General features: G+C 43.0%; 1 protein-coding gene across 1 annotated transcript in view; it reads left to right on the plus strand.

Annotated features, from left to right (window-relative positions):
- Positions 1-17,988, plus strand: part of GPC6 (glypican 6) — a 1,214,516-nt gene that overhangs the window by 1,181,277 nt on the left and 15,251 nt on the right. Inside the window, exon 8 of the mRNA XM_052650253.1 lies at positions 12,707-12,843. Within this exon, the coding sequence (XP_052506213.1) occupies positions 12,707-12,843 (137 nt within the window). The remainder of the gene's footprint in view (positions 1-12,706; positions 12,844-17,988) is intronic.

Raw genomic sequence — 17,988 nt, forward strand, 5'->3', positions numbered from 1 at the left:
TGCAAAGATCTGACCTGAACAGCAAAGGGAAAAAAAATTTCCCATCTTTATTCCACTTTGAGGACCAGTGTTTTGCCAGAAGAGAACCCCATCTGTCTTTTCAAGGTCATGCCCTTAATACAGTGTCATCCTGTAGCCGAGAAACTCCAAACCTGAAGCCTGAGGGGATGGTGCCGGATCTTTAAATTTTTCATCCAATTCTCAATCATCTCAGAAACTCCACAAAACTAAGCAGTGTCCTTTCGAACCTTCAATGAGTCTCTCACTTCCTACCAGTGTTTTCATCCATCTTAGCTTTGCCTACAAACCGCATGCGTGTTTGTCTCCTTGGTAAGTAATGTGAAAAGTACCATTCCACAGGATCGAGGATATGTCATGTGGTAACGGCTGGGAATGGGTTGTGGAATTCCCTGGGGATGTCTGAGAAAGCCCAGAACACAAGACTGGTTTTAGATTGTCTTGTGACTCAAGTCCTCAGCAGAGAGCTGGGTGACAGTATTGTATGGCCAAAGTCTGCTTTGGATTCACTGATAAACCGCATTTAACAGGACCAAGACCAATTTAGAAGCTTCCAGAAAGAACACGTGTAACAAGTGATTTTTCCAAGCATTCCAGAGCCTACTGAAACACTACACTAAGTTGTCCTTGTTTAGTCACTAACTCTTTATGATCCCATGGACTGTAGCCCATCAGGCTCCTCTGTCCATAGGATTTCCCAGGCAAAATACTGGAGTGGGTTGTTGTTTCCTTCTCCAGGGAATCTTCCCGACCCAGGAATTGAACCTCCATCCCCTACATTGGCAGATTTTTACCACTGAGCTTCCAGGGAAGCCCATACTACACCATAGACAAGGACAATCTGAGATCTGAAAAATAACACCAAAGAGTTTCACAGAATCAGAATAAATGGAAAACTGATGTGCTAGTGAATAGGATACTAAGAGCCGTATCAGAAGACTGGACTAGAGTTCAACTTTTGACATAAATCGAGCAAGTAGTTTAAGCCTGCCATGTATCTTTAGCCTCTGGATTGACTTAAATGGCATCAGTAACCCTCACTTTCTCAAGAATGTTGGGAAGATCGTATTCATGGATATTTGACCACATTTTAAAAATCAGCATTCCTTCTGAGACATCGGAGCTTTCGGTACTCTATTCCAGGCTGTCTGGATGTGTTGTCCAGTGAGAACAGTAAGTCCCTGCATGTGAACAAGTTCTGTTCCAAGAGCGAGTTCATACGTCCGTTTGTTTGTAGGTCCAATGAAGTTAGCTTAGGTCCCACCTGAGGAGGGCACAGCAACCCGCTCCAGTGTTCTTGCCTGGAGAATCCCATGGACAGAGGAGCCTGGTGGGCTCCAGTCCACAGGGTCGCAAAGTTGGACATGACTGAAGCGACTTAGCACACACACACACGTACTCAACTAACACAATTGGCTGTATAGTACTGTACTATAATAGGTTTATAACACTTTTCACACGTGCATACGTACTAAGTCACCTCAGTCGTGTACAACTCTTTGCAACCCCATGGACCATAACCAGCCAGGCTCCTCTCCAGGCAAGAATACTGGAGTGGGATGCCATGCCCTCCTCCAGAGGATCTTTCTAACCCAGGGATCAAACCCACATCTCTTATGTCTCCTGCATTGGCAGCCGGGTTATTTACCACTAGAGTTACCTAATACATTAAAAGAGGAAACAAACAAAAAGAAAAAACATTTTTAACCTTGCAATACTGTACCTTGAAAAGTACAGTAGTACAGTACAATAGCTGGCATACAGGGGTTGGCATCGAATTAACAGGTAAGAAAAGTTACTGACTGGAGGAGGGTATGGGGTTGGGAGATGGTAGAGCTGAAGCATCTCCAGCGATAGGAGATGGAGGGCAGGTGATTTCACTCACACCTGACATTGATGGCACAGGTTCTGGTTCCTTGCTAGAACCAGATGTGTGTTCACATCTTTGAAAGTTCACAACTTTTAAGGTAGGGGACTTACTGCAGTCATGAACACATGCACTCAGACCAGTGTTTGAGCATTGGAGGTGGAGCACGGCCTGAATTCCAATGCAGGTTGACAATGTGACTTGGTGCTCTAAGAAAAGAGCATTCTTCTCTAGAGTAAAGCTGGATGAGGTCACCATCTCTGAAGCCAGATTATTAAACTCTCAGGTTGCAAAAGTGGTATCATGTATCATGAATTTCCCTTAACTTGGCCAAAGTGGTCTTGTTCAAGAGGCAAAAATGAGGCTCCCTTTGTTTCTTTAAATAGATTGTTTTCCAAAGCTAACAAATGACCTTCAGCCTATAAAATATTCAAATTGTTTTCTTTACCCCCTCAACATGTATTATTTAGTGTATAGCCCTTTAAATATTAACCATCTTTTTTCTAAAGATGTGGTATATATTATTTACATCCAGTTATATTATGTTCCCATACAGATGACATAAACACATGGCAGTCTTTCTGAAGTCATGAGCAGATAGGGCATCTGGCCAGGTACACACAACAGGTATCCAGCGAAGTGAATTCTGGTCCTGGCATGATTGAGAGGGGATAGCAGGGGGTCATCTGACAGTTCATGTCTCACCCTTCATATGCAAGATCCAGAGGACAGAAAAAGTCCAGGGGAGGTGGGCCTCAGGAAATCGAGAGCCATGGGCAAAGTCTCTTGGAAGAGATATCATACGCCCCCTTGAAGAATCCACATAGAACCAAAGGTAATAACAAAGTTCAAAAGTATTCCCCATCAACATTTAACAGGTCACTCACTTAGAAAACCAAAGGTAAATTACTGGACATGGTATGTCTTGATAAGGATTGCAGAGACTGTTTAAGATGGGATTCCTTGCATTGTTTCAGTTAAATTCTCATGTTTTTTCCCCATGCCCAGACTGTCTCTGAGATCTCTAAGTCTTTTCCATCTTAGCCGTGTAAATTACACCTGGAATGATATTCAAGATGGCAGGAGACCAGAATCCCACTTAGAGGACTGGAGGGATCATCTCCGATCCCCCTGTCCCTCGAGAGTAATCAGGTCAGGGGAAAGTACTTTCTTCAGAAAGCTTGACTGAATGTACCCATGTCTTCCTTCCTCTCCAAATGAAAATCCAGCAGGCAGTTGCTGGCAGTTGGTAGTTTAATCACTAAGTCTTGTCTGACTCTTTGCAACCCCATGGACTGTAGCCATGCAGGCTCCTCTGTCAATGGGGATTTCCATGCAAGAACCCTAGAGTGGGTTGGCATTTCCTCCTCCAGGGGATATTCCAGACCCAGGGATCAAACCCATATCTCCTGCATCAGTAGGCAGATTCTTTACCAGTGAGCCACCAGGGCAGATAATGGACCATTTTTGAAATCTTACTTCCCTTGGCAGATAACTGGCAATGCTGCTATATATTTATTCACTCAACAGAAATTTCTTGAGCACTCAGAACATGCACAGTGCTGTTTACCAAGTCTCCTGGAGTTAGGAAAGCACAGATGCTCCTCAGCAAAATGAGGAGCTAAAGACCAGAATGGTCGTGAAAAGCGATAACTTGTGCGTGGATCAACCAGCCCATCACTAGAGCAAAGATGTAGGAGGACATAGTGCATTTTGTGCTTTTTTTCCCTCCGGATAGAAATGACTAATTATCCAGCTTCCTAATCGTCCCTATGGCCGAGTTCAGCAGCCACCCGAAAGCAAATGTCAGCAAAGTTGTATTTGGTTGCGAAGGAAACTTCCAGACAAATTGATGTCAGTGCCCCCAGAGCCCTTTGCTTATCTGTGACTGTCCTACTTGTTCTGTGTCTGTTCACCTGCCTCTAGCCAGGGAAGCTAGTACCCTTCAAGAATAGTGACTCTGTACCAGCTATATTTGTATCCCCAGTGGGTAGCAGAAATCCTAACTTAACAGAAAGCATATATGAAGTGTTTAATGGATGAATGCTAGCAACAAAAGCCATTTTTCTTGTTTAACCAATGTATTGGAACTTTTTCTAAATTATAATAAATACATTTCCCTATCTCATGAAGGCTGGTGGAGGGGGCTTCCCGGTTGCACTAGGGGTAAAGAATTCGCCTGCTGATGCAGAAGACACAAGAGACGCAGGTTCGATCCGTGGGTTAGGAAGATCCCCTGGAGTAGGAAGTGGCAACCCACTCCAGTATTCTTGCCTGGGAAATCCCATGGAGAGAGGAGCCTGGCGGGCTACAGTCCATGGGGTCACAAAGATTCTGATACAACTGAGCACAGACACGCTGATGACTTATGCAGGATCTCTCTCCCTGTCTCATTAAACAGATTTCACTGAATGTTTTTGCTTGCTAAGTCAGGGATTCAAAGTATATTGTGTCAGTCCCTGGGCTACAGACTAGCAAGCTCCAACTTTTTTTTTTTTTGACTCTCACATCTCTATCAGCAAAAATTCAGAATCATAGATACCCAGGATATTTATAACTACTTATGCATAAATTATATATAACACTGCTACACTAGTATATTCTGTACCTTGTGAAACTTATGCAAAAAAATAGAAACTTTTGAAAAGTGAGAGAAAATGCAGAAGCTTTATTATTTGTACTTTGTAAAGTTGCTGATGTGAGGGCTATGTCATGCCTGCCATTTTATTATTGTTTCCTTGTGCTTCCCCTGTTTGAGAAGAAAGAAATCCAAAGTTTCTTTGCAAAAGTCATTTTAAGTCACTGGTCCGTTTAATGAGTTAGTTAAAACTGCATCATCTAATCTATAGATGCATTTAACCAGCACATATGAACTGTGGTAGATTTCAATACCCTAGGAGCAAGCTAATGAGGGGAAAGGAAGATCCATTCCAAGCCTTTTCCCAATGTAGAAATCTCACTCTTTCTACAGGATAATTAAGAAACTGCCACTGCTATATGAACTCATTGAAGGCATGTCAATCTCTAGATAGATGAAATACTAGAAAGGCTTAACTCCCCTTATATTTTTATATTTAAAAATAGAAATAGAAGTTCTAATGTCTTTGTCTTGAATCACACTGAATCGTCTTGCCCACCCCTAAGGATGTAGACAACACCCCATCACCAACCCCCAACAAACACAAGCTAGAGACCATGGCTGTAGGCAACACCCTTATCAAGCTGAGTCGTTAAAAGTAACAATTCTAAAGTCTATGTTTGAATTTGAATTTCCTCTCCACCATTGACTAGATGGGCTTCCCTTGGGGCTCAGCTGGTAAAGAATCTGCACGTAATTCGGGAGACCTGGGTTTGATCCCTGGGTTGGGAAGAAGAATTCTCTAGCCTGGAGAATTCCACAGACTGTATAGTCCATGGGGTCGCAAAGAGTCAGACATGTCAGAGCGAACTTCACTTTCACTTTCACTGACTAGATGTGAGGCCAATTTTTTCACCTCTCTAAACCCCCTTTTCCCAGTTGCAAGCAGGGAGTAATATTTCAGCACAGAGTTGTGAAGAGTGAATGTAAATGCTTTAGCTCTAAGAAAGCTCCCAGTTAGCCTCCAATTGTTTTGAGTCAATTACTGCCCTAGGCTGAATGTAGCAAGACCCTTAAACATCCTGTGTCCTGACAGTAAAGTCTTATTTCTTTTCCAAACTTTCTGCTATTGTTAACTTATTTGAATGACACTAAAATGGTTGGAAAAATAATAAAGTTTACATCCATGTGTTCTTTGTGTAGATCAATCATGGTTGACTTTTTTGCTATTTTCAAGTCTATGACAAAATAACACCTATCTCTGAATACCTCCTTGAGAATCTTCTAAAAGCAAGGACAGTCTCCTATACAACCACAATGTCAGAATTACACTTAAGAATAGAAACAGAATTCAGTAATATCATCCACTATCTATTCCATATTCAAAATTCCTCAGTTATCTCAAAGCCCTCTTATCCCTTGGTACCCATCTCCGATCCAAGATTCTGTTAATGTCTTCACCAGCATTTGATTGTTATGCTTTTAGGGTTTTTTTTTTTTTCATTTACAAAAATTTCCCTTTATTGTTTTCCCTCTTCTTTTGAAAACTCAAAGCCAGCTGTCTTATATAATATCCCACACACTGGATGTGTCTGATCATTTATTTATGGTGTTACTTAATTTATACTTCTGTCCCTAATATTTCCTATAAACTGGAAGCTGTTAAGTCAGAAGCCCAATAAGATTCAAGTTAAATATCTGGGGCAAGATTACCTCTTAAATGAAGAAATCAGACAACAGTGCTTGGACAGTCCTTTCTGCTCTTTGTTTTTGCTGATCCCTTTGATTTCAGCAGCCCACTCTGTTGCCTGCCTCTCTCTTTTGGGTAATTGTACAGTTCTGTAGGGTGGGTATGAAAATGGTACCACTGTGTTTCTATAGCTAAGTATTCAGGACCCTTCACAGGCTTTAAACTGAGTGTCTGTCTTTACTGCAGCCAGTCATTGAAACTGAGTCAGAAATCAGAATCAAGTCCAGATAAGTTCTATCAGAAGGCTCGCATTCTCCCAGTGGATTCCAATAGTGTCTGTTTGGATCAGATTCCTATGGCATAACAGAAATTGTTGTTTAACTTTCACATTCTATCAATAGCATAGATGAAAAATATTTAGTATGCAAATATTTCTAATATTTAGTATAGTATTCCTAATGTAACACTGGATAAGTGGTAAATATAATTTGCAACTGTTAGAGACAGTTCATTTGGGAAGCAGGGAAAAGAAATTAGAAAGTCTCATTTGATCCCCAGTCTTTGTTTCTATCAAATTTGTGTTATTAATGAATTGAGGTGAGGTGAAGTCGCTCAGTCGTGTCCGACTCTTTGCGACCCCATAGATTGTAGCCTACCAGGGTCCTCTGTCCATGGGATTTTCCAGGCAAGAATACTGGAGTGGGTTGCCATTTCCTTCTCCAGAGGATCTTCCCAACCCAGGGGTCGAACCCGGATCTCCCACATTGTAGGCAGATGCTTTACCGTCTGAGCCACCAGGGAAGCCTATTAATGAATTAGACCTCACACTTATTGTTAGTGATATATTTCCACCAAGAGTACTTGCTAACATGAAGCTTAGCACACAACAAAAACTCAGATCTAGAGCTACAGAAAAGTTACATGATCATTCAAAAAGAAAAGTGTTGAAAGTGTTAGTCATTCAGTCGTGTATGACACTTTGCTACCCTGTGAGCTGTAGTCTGCCAGGTTCCTCTGTCCATTGAATTCTCCAGGCAAGAATATTGGAACGGGTTACCATTTCCTTTTCCAGCAGATCTTCCCGACCCAGGGATCAAACCCAGGTTTCCCCCACTGCAGGCAGATTCTCTACTATCTGAGCCACCAGGAAAATGAAAAAATATTTCTAAACACTGTGAGAACTGAAAGATTTTCTTAATACTAAAAAACTGAGGGCAATCATCCAGCTATTCTTTAGAATCAAAGGCATATTCCTCTCCGGTGGCTAATAGTGTCCATTTTTTTCAGCTGTCTGCCTCACCACTGCAGTCTGGAAGTGAATTGGATGGTGTTTTCGTGCAGAATGTTAAAACAGCTTTTGCATCTCTTTCTGCTTCTTTGCTGTTATCACCTTCGATTGCACAATGAAAATGCCTGGCTTCTGAAATGCCAGAGTGAACACGACCTGATTAGAAAATATGCTGTGTGAATGGCCAGAAGAGATCCACACTCCTCACTAAGACAGATATTAGTATAAGTCCTGGGGGGACCATCAGGGCCTCCTGGCCCTTTTGAGATAAGAGCCCACATGGTGTGACCCTCAACTATTTTCTGTTAACTATAAGGTCTGTGACCCTGTAACGTCTTTGCACTTGTGCTAGTTTGCTAGGACTGCATAATCACCAACTGGGTGGCTTACAATAATAGAAACTTAATTTTTCATAGGAGGCTGGAGGCTGGAAATCTGAATTTTTGCTGCATAAGTGATTTTCTCAACCAGCATTTATTGAACACATACTGTATGCTGAAACCTGTGTGTCTAACTCATCTCAGTTTGCCCAGGAATTTTCAGTTTTTGCAATAAAAATCAGTGATCCCCCTAAGTCCTGGGCAAAATGGGATGGTTGGTCACCCGACCCTTTCTAAGCACTGAGAATAAAGACAAATTAGAACCCTGTCCCTACCTTCAAGAAGCATGTGGTCTTAGAATCAGAAAAATAAGCCAATTATAAAGGATTGGAGCGATCAGTACTCAGAATCATGAATGGGGGCCATCTTGGAACACAGAAAGTTCCATCCAAGTCTCATGGGTGTCAGGGGAGGGGATGGTGTTGAAAATAGACCATGAAAGATACAATGCTTGAGTTTAATTAAAAGAAAAAGCAGCATAATATACACTTGGCAAATACCGAAAAAGGAGATACCTGTGGGATGTCATGCAATTTTCTTCTTTCTCTGTGTCGAAAAATGTATATAACTGGTTCAGACTCCCACAGCTTAAAGGTGGGGTTTCTGTATGAAATAAGCAGAAAATAGAAGGCTCATTCTTGGTGTATCTATTGTGGGATGGAATAGAGTCTACACTATCCATCCTGAAGCTGGTGGCCGTTTTCTGAACTAGCGATGAATATGTAATACATGTTTCTCCCTCTGGGGTTTGCATCTGAGAACAGTGAGGATAAGTGGCCTAAGGGAATAATCCGGGTTAGAGGTTAGGGACATCAGAATGGCACTCTGCTGAACAAATCACATGTGAAGGATTTTATTTTTGACATGTTTTATTTTTTTTTAATTCAAACTTACTGAAAAATTGCAGTTTTTGAAAAAGAAAGTATATTTCCTTCTAGATTCACCAGTTATTAAAAATTTCTTACATTTGCTTTCTCACTCTCTCTTGCTCTATACATCTATATGTTATATTTATCATTCCTGAACCATTCTAGGGTAAGTTGTGGAAATCATATCTCTTTAGTTCTATATATTCCAATGCGTATCTCCTAAGAACTTGACATTCTCCTGTGTTATCACAATAGGAGTCCATACTCAGGAAATTTAACGTTGATACAATATTATTATCTAATATAGAGTCAGTGTGCAAATTTTTCCAACTAAACATCCTTTTGGGCAATTATTTTACCAACCTATCATCCAATCCAGAGCCATCCACTATATTTGGACACCATGTCTCTTAGTCTCCTTAACCTAGACGAACTCTTTCAGCTTTTCTATCTTTTATGACTGACATTTTTAAAGAATACAGACCAGCTGTTTTGTAAAACATCCTTTAGTTGGGGTTTGTCTAGTGTGTCCTCATGATTGGATTGAGGTTATGAATTTTTGTTGCATAAGTGATGTTTTGATACTGCCCCATCACACCTGGAGGTACCCAGCACCAAGCTGTGCCATGACTGATCACTTGGTCAAGTTGGGGGCTGCCAGGTTTCTGCCCTGTAGAGTGGTGACCAGTAGTCCTCTTGTAATAATAAGCAATCTGTAGGAGATGCTTTGTTGTTGTTTAATTACTCAGTTGTGTCTGACTCTTTTGTGACACTGCCATGAACTGTAGCCTGTCAGGCTCCTCTGTCCGTGAGTTTTTCCAGGCAAGAATACTGGAGTGGGTTGCCATTTCCTTCTTCAGGGGATCTTCCCGACCCAGGGATTGAACCCATGTCTCCTGCATTGGCAGGCAGATTCTTTACCACTGAGCCATTTGGGAAGGTCCAGGGGATGCTCTGCAGAGAAGGCAATGGCAACCCACTGCAGTACTCTTGCCTGGCAAATCCCTTGGACAGAGGAGCCTGGTAGGCTGCAGTCCATGGGGTCGCTAGGAGTCGGACACGACTGAGCGACTTCACTTTCACTTTTCACTTTCATTCATTGGCGAAAGAAATGGCAACCAACTCCATTGTCCTTGCCTGGAGAATCCCAGGGATGGGGGAGCCTGGTGGGCTGCCGTCTATGGGGTCGCACAGAGTCGGACGTGACTGAAGCGACTTAGCAGCAGCAGCAGCAGCAGCAGCAGGGGATGCTCTGAGATTGTGTAAATATCCTGTTCCCCATCAAACTTTTACCCAGTATTCTTTGCACTTGTGCTAGTTGGCGAGGACTGCATAATCACCAACTGGGTGGCTTACAATAAAAGAAACTGATTTTTTCACAGGCTGGAGGCTGGAGGTCTGAGACCCCAGTGTCAGCAGGGCTGTTCCTTTGCAAGAGGGAGAGTCTGTCCCAGCCCTGTGCCCTGTCTTCAGGTGGCTCACTGGCAGTCGCTGGTGTTTCTTGGCTTATAGAAGCATTATCCCAATCTCTGCCTTCCTCTCCACAGGGCTTCCTCCCTGTGGGTATCTCTGTATCTAAATCTCCCTTTTTGATAAGAACGAAGTCATTTTGGATTAGGGCCCACCCTAATGACCCCATTTTAACTTGATCATCTACAAAGATTTTATTTCCAAATAAGGTCAAGTTCACATTCACAAGTACTGGTGAGCAGAATCCATCTTTTGGGGTGGACACAATTCAACTCACAACAGAATCTATTGATGATACTCACTAAGATCAGTTATTACTATGAGATGGCTGCAGAATGGTGATTTTTCTGTCATACTTTCAACATTTCCTAGTTGAGGTTTCAGGGATTTGAAGTTTTTTGAATAGTTGTTAAACAGAGAGTGTCCATCTACCTATGGCTGGACAGAAATGACTACACATATTTAAAACAAAAAAAATTTAAAAACCAATGGCAATATGCATATACATTTGTGCTAAAATGGTGAGCAGAAAAGGACTAGCATCACTGCAGTCCGTTTAGCCAGTCAGAGGGGCTTCCCTGGTGGTTCAGACAGTAAAAAAATCTGTCTGCAATTAGAAGACCCAGGTTTCATCCCTGGGTTTCGAAGATCTTCTGGAGGAGGGCATGGCTACCCACTCCAATATTCTTGCCTGGAGAATTCCATGGACAGAGGAACCTGGCAGGGTATAGTCTGCCTGGGGTCTATAGCAAAGAGTCAGACACAACTAAGTGTCTAACACTTTTTAGGCAGTTAGATTGGCTGGAAGGAGGGCCAAGGGGGCAGTCTATGGATCAAAGTCAGTACCAGTGGAGGAAATCAGAGAGTGTAGTTTTTAAGCTACCCTAAGATTTACTGAGTATAAGCTACTCTTCGGAATTTCATCACTTGCAGATTTTTTTTTTATGCTCTGAAACAAAAATAACATCACATCATTCAAGGATATGTATCAAGGTCTTAGGTTCAACATTCCAGTCATCTTCCATACCTGACTGGTGAACAGACATTTCCCAGGGCTGAAATCTCTGTCATCATCAGAATCACAAATAAGCAAGGACCAAAAACTGTACAGTTCTGGAACTACTGAGAAATATAACTCGGGACAACATGAAATGCTCTTTTATTTTTTTGTGTTTCCTCTTAAACCTGACAACAGATCATTGAAGTGTTTTCTCAGATCTGTACTGCATCCACAGTAAACACAGAATACTTTGTTTCCGAAGGCCACTGATCGCAAGTGTGAGTGGTCCTCCCTTCTAGGATGCTGTATAGGTCTGCCAGGCTGTCACAATGAGGTGTGGGTGGCTTAAACCACAGAAATGTGTGGTCTCATAGTTCTGGAGGCCAAAAGTCGAAAATCAAAGTGTCAACAGGGCTGGCTGCTTCTGAGGGCTGTGAGGATAGGATTTTGTCCAGGTTTCTCTCCTAAGCCTGTAGATGAATGTTTTCTTCCTGTGTCTCTTCACATTGTCTTGCTTCCGTGCACACCCCTGTGGTCAAAGCCCGCCTTTGTATAAGGACACCGGTGCTATTGTATTAGTGCCAACTAATGACCTCATTTTACCTTTCCTTACCTCTGTAAAGATTCCAGATCCAAATAAGGTCATATGCTTGAGGTTCTGAGGGTTAGGACTTGAGCATTTGAATATTACAGGACATAATTCGACCTATAACAGTGGCATTTCCACCATCCATAGATTTTCCCCATGTTCTTATAGACAGAGTAGAACATCATGGTGTGACTGCATGAACCTCAATTCTTATTGTGGAGCCAAAATGGCACTGAATCCCTGTCCTACACTTTCGACAGACAAAAAGTCACAGCTGAGCCTGAAAGCCCTAAAGTTGCTGGTACCAAGCTCCTCCCAGCCATCCATCCACAGGACTGTGGATTTTACGTTTACTCGTATTCAGAATGACTCTTGTCTCTGCTGCTAGAGATTTTAAAGTGGGTTTAGGGTGCTCCTCATCGTCCAAGAGTGTACTCTATGGGCCTGTCCGCTGGTCAAGAGCAAGGGTCACCAGCGGCTGAATTAGTGACTGTACTCATTTCTTGCAGTAACGAGTAGACCTTTGGGGAACATCTTGTATCTCTTTTTTCATCCCTTAGGTGTGTTTATCTGACATCCAGGCAAATGAATCCTGAAGATCAGATTGAGGGTGTTTGCAATAGGGAACCCCTATTTCTCCCAGCTGGAGGGGGACCCAAAGCCAGTTGAGATGCCTCATAAGTTTTTACTTCAAAGGATGGGAGGGCAGAAAAAAATGGAAAACCAAGAGTCAATTATCTGAGAACCCTCTGCCAGAAGCTAGAGGAAAGTGGAGGAAGGAGGAAGTGAGGCTTTCCTGGGCAACAAGTCCTACAGGATGGGTTCTCTCTTAAAGCTGATGAGGAATCTGTGCTCGTCCCATCATGGACTCTAACCTTCCCCTGCGCTGTGTCCTGGTGTAGAAACGGATGACGCCCAGCGAGAATGTTCACTCTCTTTCCTTGCTTTCTTGATCAGGTCACAGACATAAAAGAGAAACTGAAGCTCTCTAAAAAGGTCTGGTCAACATTGCCCTACACCATCTGCAAGGACGAGAGCGTGACAGCTGGCACGTCCAATGAAGAGGAATGTTGGAATGGACACAGCAAAGCCAGGTGAGGGTGGCTTGCTGTTCTTGCGGAAGGGATACTGCACATCCAGTCCTGGAAGGCTCTCCTGGCACAATGCTGCAGACCTGTTTATGCAAAAACCAGCGGAGGGTGGAGCGACAAGTCGTCACTTAGCGACAGCTGTTCAGAGTGACAGGTTTGATGGGCACCTGGGAGCGCTTACTCTCAAGGTGCCATTAAGCGTGGAATCCTTGTTCTGCATGCCTCCCCTCTGGATGAGGACAGAGGGATGGTGACAGATGCCAGGTTACGGATATCTTGAGATCACAAAGAGCTTTTTATGTTCTCTTAATGACTTTAAGGTAGCGGAGCTATTTTTATCCATAGTTAAATTTGCACAGCTTACTGGGGTTTTTTTCCATTACAAGTTAAACAGGAAGTGAACATTCAACTGTAATTTTTTTCACCCTGGGAGAAAAAGAAAATATCAAAGTCTGATTCGAAGGGTAAGGGAAAAAGAAAATAACAGACAATGAGGAAAGCATTCTCATAAGTCTGGTGCCTTAGAAAGACCCATTGGAATCTCCTGCTGAGAGATGGCTCTGTTCTCCTCTGCTCTGCTGCCCAAGGCTACTGCCCCTTGGTATGGAGTTTCTGACTTTCTTGATTCAGCCCAGAAATGAGCTTGGCCTGAGTTGTCATAGGGTGGAGAAGTTGGGCTGGAGAACTGGCTGGGAGTTGGCAGGCAGGGCAGACACCAGGAGAGGAGTCCACCCAAAGCCTCCTCAGCAGGGATGCAGGTGAGCAAAGCAGCTGGTAAACTGGATTCAAGGAATCTTTGGGGATCAACAGGCAGGTGGAAGAGCTAAAAGAAGGGGTCTGTTCTGGGGCCTTCTTGGGCATTTTTGAGCATATGAAACAGCTGTGATGAAAAGAGAACAAGAAGATTCATGGATATTAAGTTCAGACCAAGCTGCAGGAGGCAGGGGTGCAAGTGAAGTGCTCATTGGGTATAATTTCTTACACTGCTGAGTTGCATTTTTAGCTTCTATTGGTAATGGTATTATTAGCCACCCTAGAGAGAGATTAGCAAGAAGAAAACAAGAATGCTGTTGAAAGAACTGCAGTCATTTCAAGTTACCCCCCAAATATCCGTGTGACAGTTTTAAATTATGAGGGTACCAAACGCTTTTTGCAGTATCAACAGTGCTGCCCCTCAAAAATACTTAGTAACTTAGCAGTTTCCGGTCTTCTGTGAAGGGGACCTTGGGCCAGCAAATTCGGGTATGAATTAACAGCTTCTAATGTGTCTTTTCCTAATGACTGTACAGAAAGGCACTGTAAAGGATGACCAGATGGCCTAATGAATAAAGTGGTTGATTTTTCAAGCTGCTCCATTGCCCATCTGTGTTTACCTTTTAGCCTTGGCTAAAACGGCGGCTGTGTTTTGAACTGCATTCCCATGGAGATTACACAGGTTACTGGATATTAGCATGTGTGCAATTTTTTTTATTATTATTATTTTTATTTTGGCTGCGCTGGGTCTTCATTGCAGTACACGGGCTTTTCTGGTTGTAGCGCGGGGGGCCCAGGGCATGCAGGCTCAGTGGTTGCAGCAAGGGGGTTTAGCTGCCCCTCAGCATGTGGCATCTTAGTTTCCTGACTGGGGATCAAACCGGCAGCCCCTGCATTGGAAAGTGAATTCTTAACCACTGGACCACCAGGGAAGGCCCTGTAAATTCTTACGGAAGAAATATAAAGAAAGGTTTGCTGCAAGGACTGGGGAGGGGACTACATTCCATCAAGAAAATGAATGGGGAAGATAAAGACCATGAAGTCAGAGCGAGAAGAGCCTGGGATGGTTCAGCCAAGTTCCTCATTATGCAGTCAGGAATCTAGACAGGGTAAACCATTAGTCTAAGGGTAGCCGATGAACTAAGGTGAAAGCTGACATCTCCCAAACCCTAGAGAGTAGGGTTTCACTGCGGTTGTTGCTGTTGTTTAGTCGCTAAGTCCTGTCCAACTCTTTGCAACCCCCTAGACTGTAGACTGCCAAGCTTCTCTGTCCATGGAATTTCCCAGGCAAGAATATTGTAGCAGGCTGCCATTTTCTCCTCCAGGGTATCTTCCCGACCTCGGGATCAAACTCACATTTGATCTCACAATTTGCATTGCAGGCAAATTCTTTACCACTGAGCTATGTGAGAAGCCATTTCACTTCAATACCCTGACTCTAAAACAAGTGACAGATATATACTGTCATCCCTGGGCTAGGAGAACAAATGAAGTAGATTCTTCGCTCTTTCGTTCGTTCAGTCCATCGGCAATCTTATTAAGCACACCCTCAGCCCAGGCGCTGTGCAAGGCTCTGTCAGTTAAGTACTATGTGACGGCAGTGGTGTCTGTCAACACATGAAAAGGCACAGCAACTGGAGACAGGACACTGGACTTTGGAACTTTAGGTACCCTCCTGTTGGACTGTGGGTTGGGAAAGGACCACATAGCCAGGAGACACCTGCTCAGTACTCAGGGATGAAATTTAAATTTTATCCTGAGTCCATGAGAAGCCATTAGGGGTTTTTACGCAGGTGAGGGAAATCATCAAATTTAATACAATAAAATCATTTGCAGGAATATTCCAGACTTTAACCCAATGTATTAATAAAAAGATAATACTGGCAAATATTTGTGACTCAAATTATACTTCCATTGAAAAGTTATAATTTCACATGGTTTTCTTACTTCTCTTTTTACTTCTTCCACTATAATGAACTCTTAATATTATAACTTTAATAACATTGTCAGTAGATAACCAATACAGACTTGTTGGATTAAATTTAATTAAAACTTTCTTCTCATCCAAATATTAATTGATCTAGGAACACAGCAGAGAAGTTGTCACTAAAAAAACAATTCCACTGAACTATTTCGTAAGTTGAAAAATCTATTTGTAATGCAGACAAGGTATTTTTTCCCTATTTTTGGAGTATGGACTTTCAAAAGAAAGGCCTTCTGAAATGTTTAGGAATGCTTGTAAAAAAAAAAAAAAAGAAAAGAAAGAAAGAAAGATTATTCTTGTCACCCTGTGAAATAAAAGAAACAGAACTTTTATTTCAAAAAATATCTATCAAGTGTGGAACAGCAATGTTTACTAGCATTGATAGAAATTGTCTGGACTTTTAAAACTCAGGCCTGTGAGATGAGGCTGCTGGTAACCTAGATATTTCTTCCTCTTTGTACAATATTTTATCCTTCCAATTCCTTTAGCCACAGTCTCTGCAGCCCTTTTATCCTAAGTACTTGCTCAGACCTGTCTGCCGTCACCCATTTTTCTCCTGATTGCTTTCTGAATGCTGCTCTAAGCTCTCTACCATACCTCCTTGATTCAGAAGCATGTCCATTTCATATGTTAACATTTCCAAAGTCAAAATGCCTCCTACAATAGATATGTTGCTCTGTGTCCCCAAGTATGTATTGTTTTTCCCCCAGTATGTATTGTTTTATAATAACTGTTACAAAATGAATATGGCCTGTTGAAATTGGTGATGACTTTGACACAAAACAGGATGCACACAGATGTGGCTGCTATGGCAACTGCAGGGTAAGAGCGGCTGTGTTGAGTTGATGGTCAAGGATGTATGAGCAGTGTCTCCCCTAGAACATGGGCCCATCTTCATTCCTGCTCTCACCTTCATCCATCTCTGGTAGATCTCAGTGTACTTCGGTAGCCCAGCAGGTCTGGAAACAGAAGGTGAGGTAGAAGGGGGAGAGTGTGCCCTCTGATGGGAGGAGATTGTGGGCACGCCCATGACCCTGTCAGCATGGAAACCTCCATTCTGACAACAGGACCAGGTGGTCAGGAAAGGTCCTCCCCTGCTTCTCCTTCCCTTGCCACCCTGTTGGGACAGTTCTAAAGACCAATGCAATAATGTCTGTGAGAATAGCTGGTAACCTCTAAAGCAGCACCTCTCAAAAGGACAGGCTAAAATCTGGGGGTGGGGGTTGTTAAAAAATGCAGATTCTGATTCAATAAGTCTGTGATGGAACTGAATTCTATGTTTTTAATATGTTTCCCAGGGAAGCAGGGATTTCTGATCCAAGGATTGCATTTTGAGTAGCAGGGTTCAAAGGCAGAGTTGCCAGCTTTGGCACCTAAGAAAAGCAGACACCAAGGGGAACACACTTACACTAAGGACTCGTTGTTGATCTGATATTCAGATTCACATAGTCCTGTGTTTCATCTCGGCAGGCCTCCTTAAAGTTCCTATTAATATGTAAGATATTCCCTTTTTTCAGTTCACGCACAAGCCTTGGGGAACATGTTACGATTTGCTGTTTTCTCTTCACCTCCAAGGATACCCTTGATGTTTCCTTTAATGGGCTTTTTCTTCTATTACAAATGGCAACAGCAACTAGATTAGGCAGGTCGCGTGGTTCATTCGGAACATCACGCACTAAAGATAGCTGAGCCCGAGCCAGGTTAAAGTCATCTCGACAACAAATTGCTTAAGCTTCACAAGTGCATCAAGAGGGAATTTTGACTTGGAAATGCAGCACAGCCTTCTCAAGACAGGATACTGTCTGCGCAAACCTCTGGTCTCTCATGAGATGCCCTTGGGGGCCAAGGATGGATGCTTTGAATCCCTGGTCAGTACTGCATTCAGTTAGTGTCCTGCTGCTGCTGCTGCTGCTAAGTCGCTACAGTCGTGTCCGACTCTGTGCGACCCCATAGACGGCAGCCCACCAGGCTCCGCCGTCCCTGGGATTCTCCAGGCAAGAACACTGGAGTGGGTTGCCATTTCCTTTTCCTAGCTCATGCTGATGTAACAATGCTGCCATAGACTGGAGACCTTAAGCAAAATTTTATTTTCTCATAGTCTGGAGGCTAGAAGTCAACAAGGCTGGGTTCTAATAAGAGCCCACTTCTGAGCAGTTGTTCTGAGCTGTGCCCTCAGGTGGCAGAGAGAGAGGGCTCTGGTCTCTTCCTCTTCTCATAAGGGCACTAATGCCATCATAGGGGCTTCACCTTCATGACCTAATTACCTCCCCAAGACCCCACCTCCCAATCCCATCACACTGAGGTTCAGGGCTTCAATCTGTGGATCTTAGCAGGACACAAACATTGTCTACAGGGCTTCCCAAGTGGTACTAGCAGTGAAGAACCCACCTGCCAGTGCAGCAGACATAAGA

Source organism: Budorcas taxicolor, chromosome 12 (genome assembly GCF_023091745.1).
Source record: "Budorcas taxicolor isolate Tak-1 chromosome 12, Takin1.1, whole genome shotgun sequence".
In the NCBI taxonomy this organism is placed as follows: domain Eukaryota; kingdom Metazoa; phylum Chordata; class Mammalia; order Artiodactyla; family Bovidae; genus Budorcas; species Budorcas taxicolor.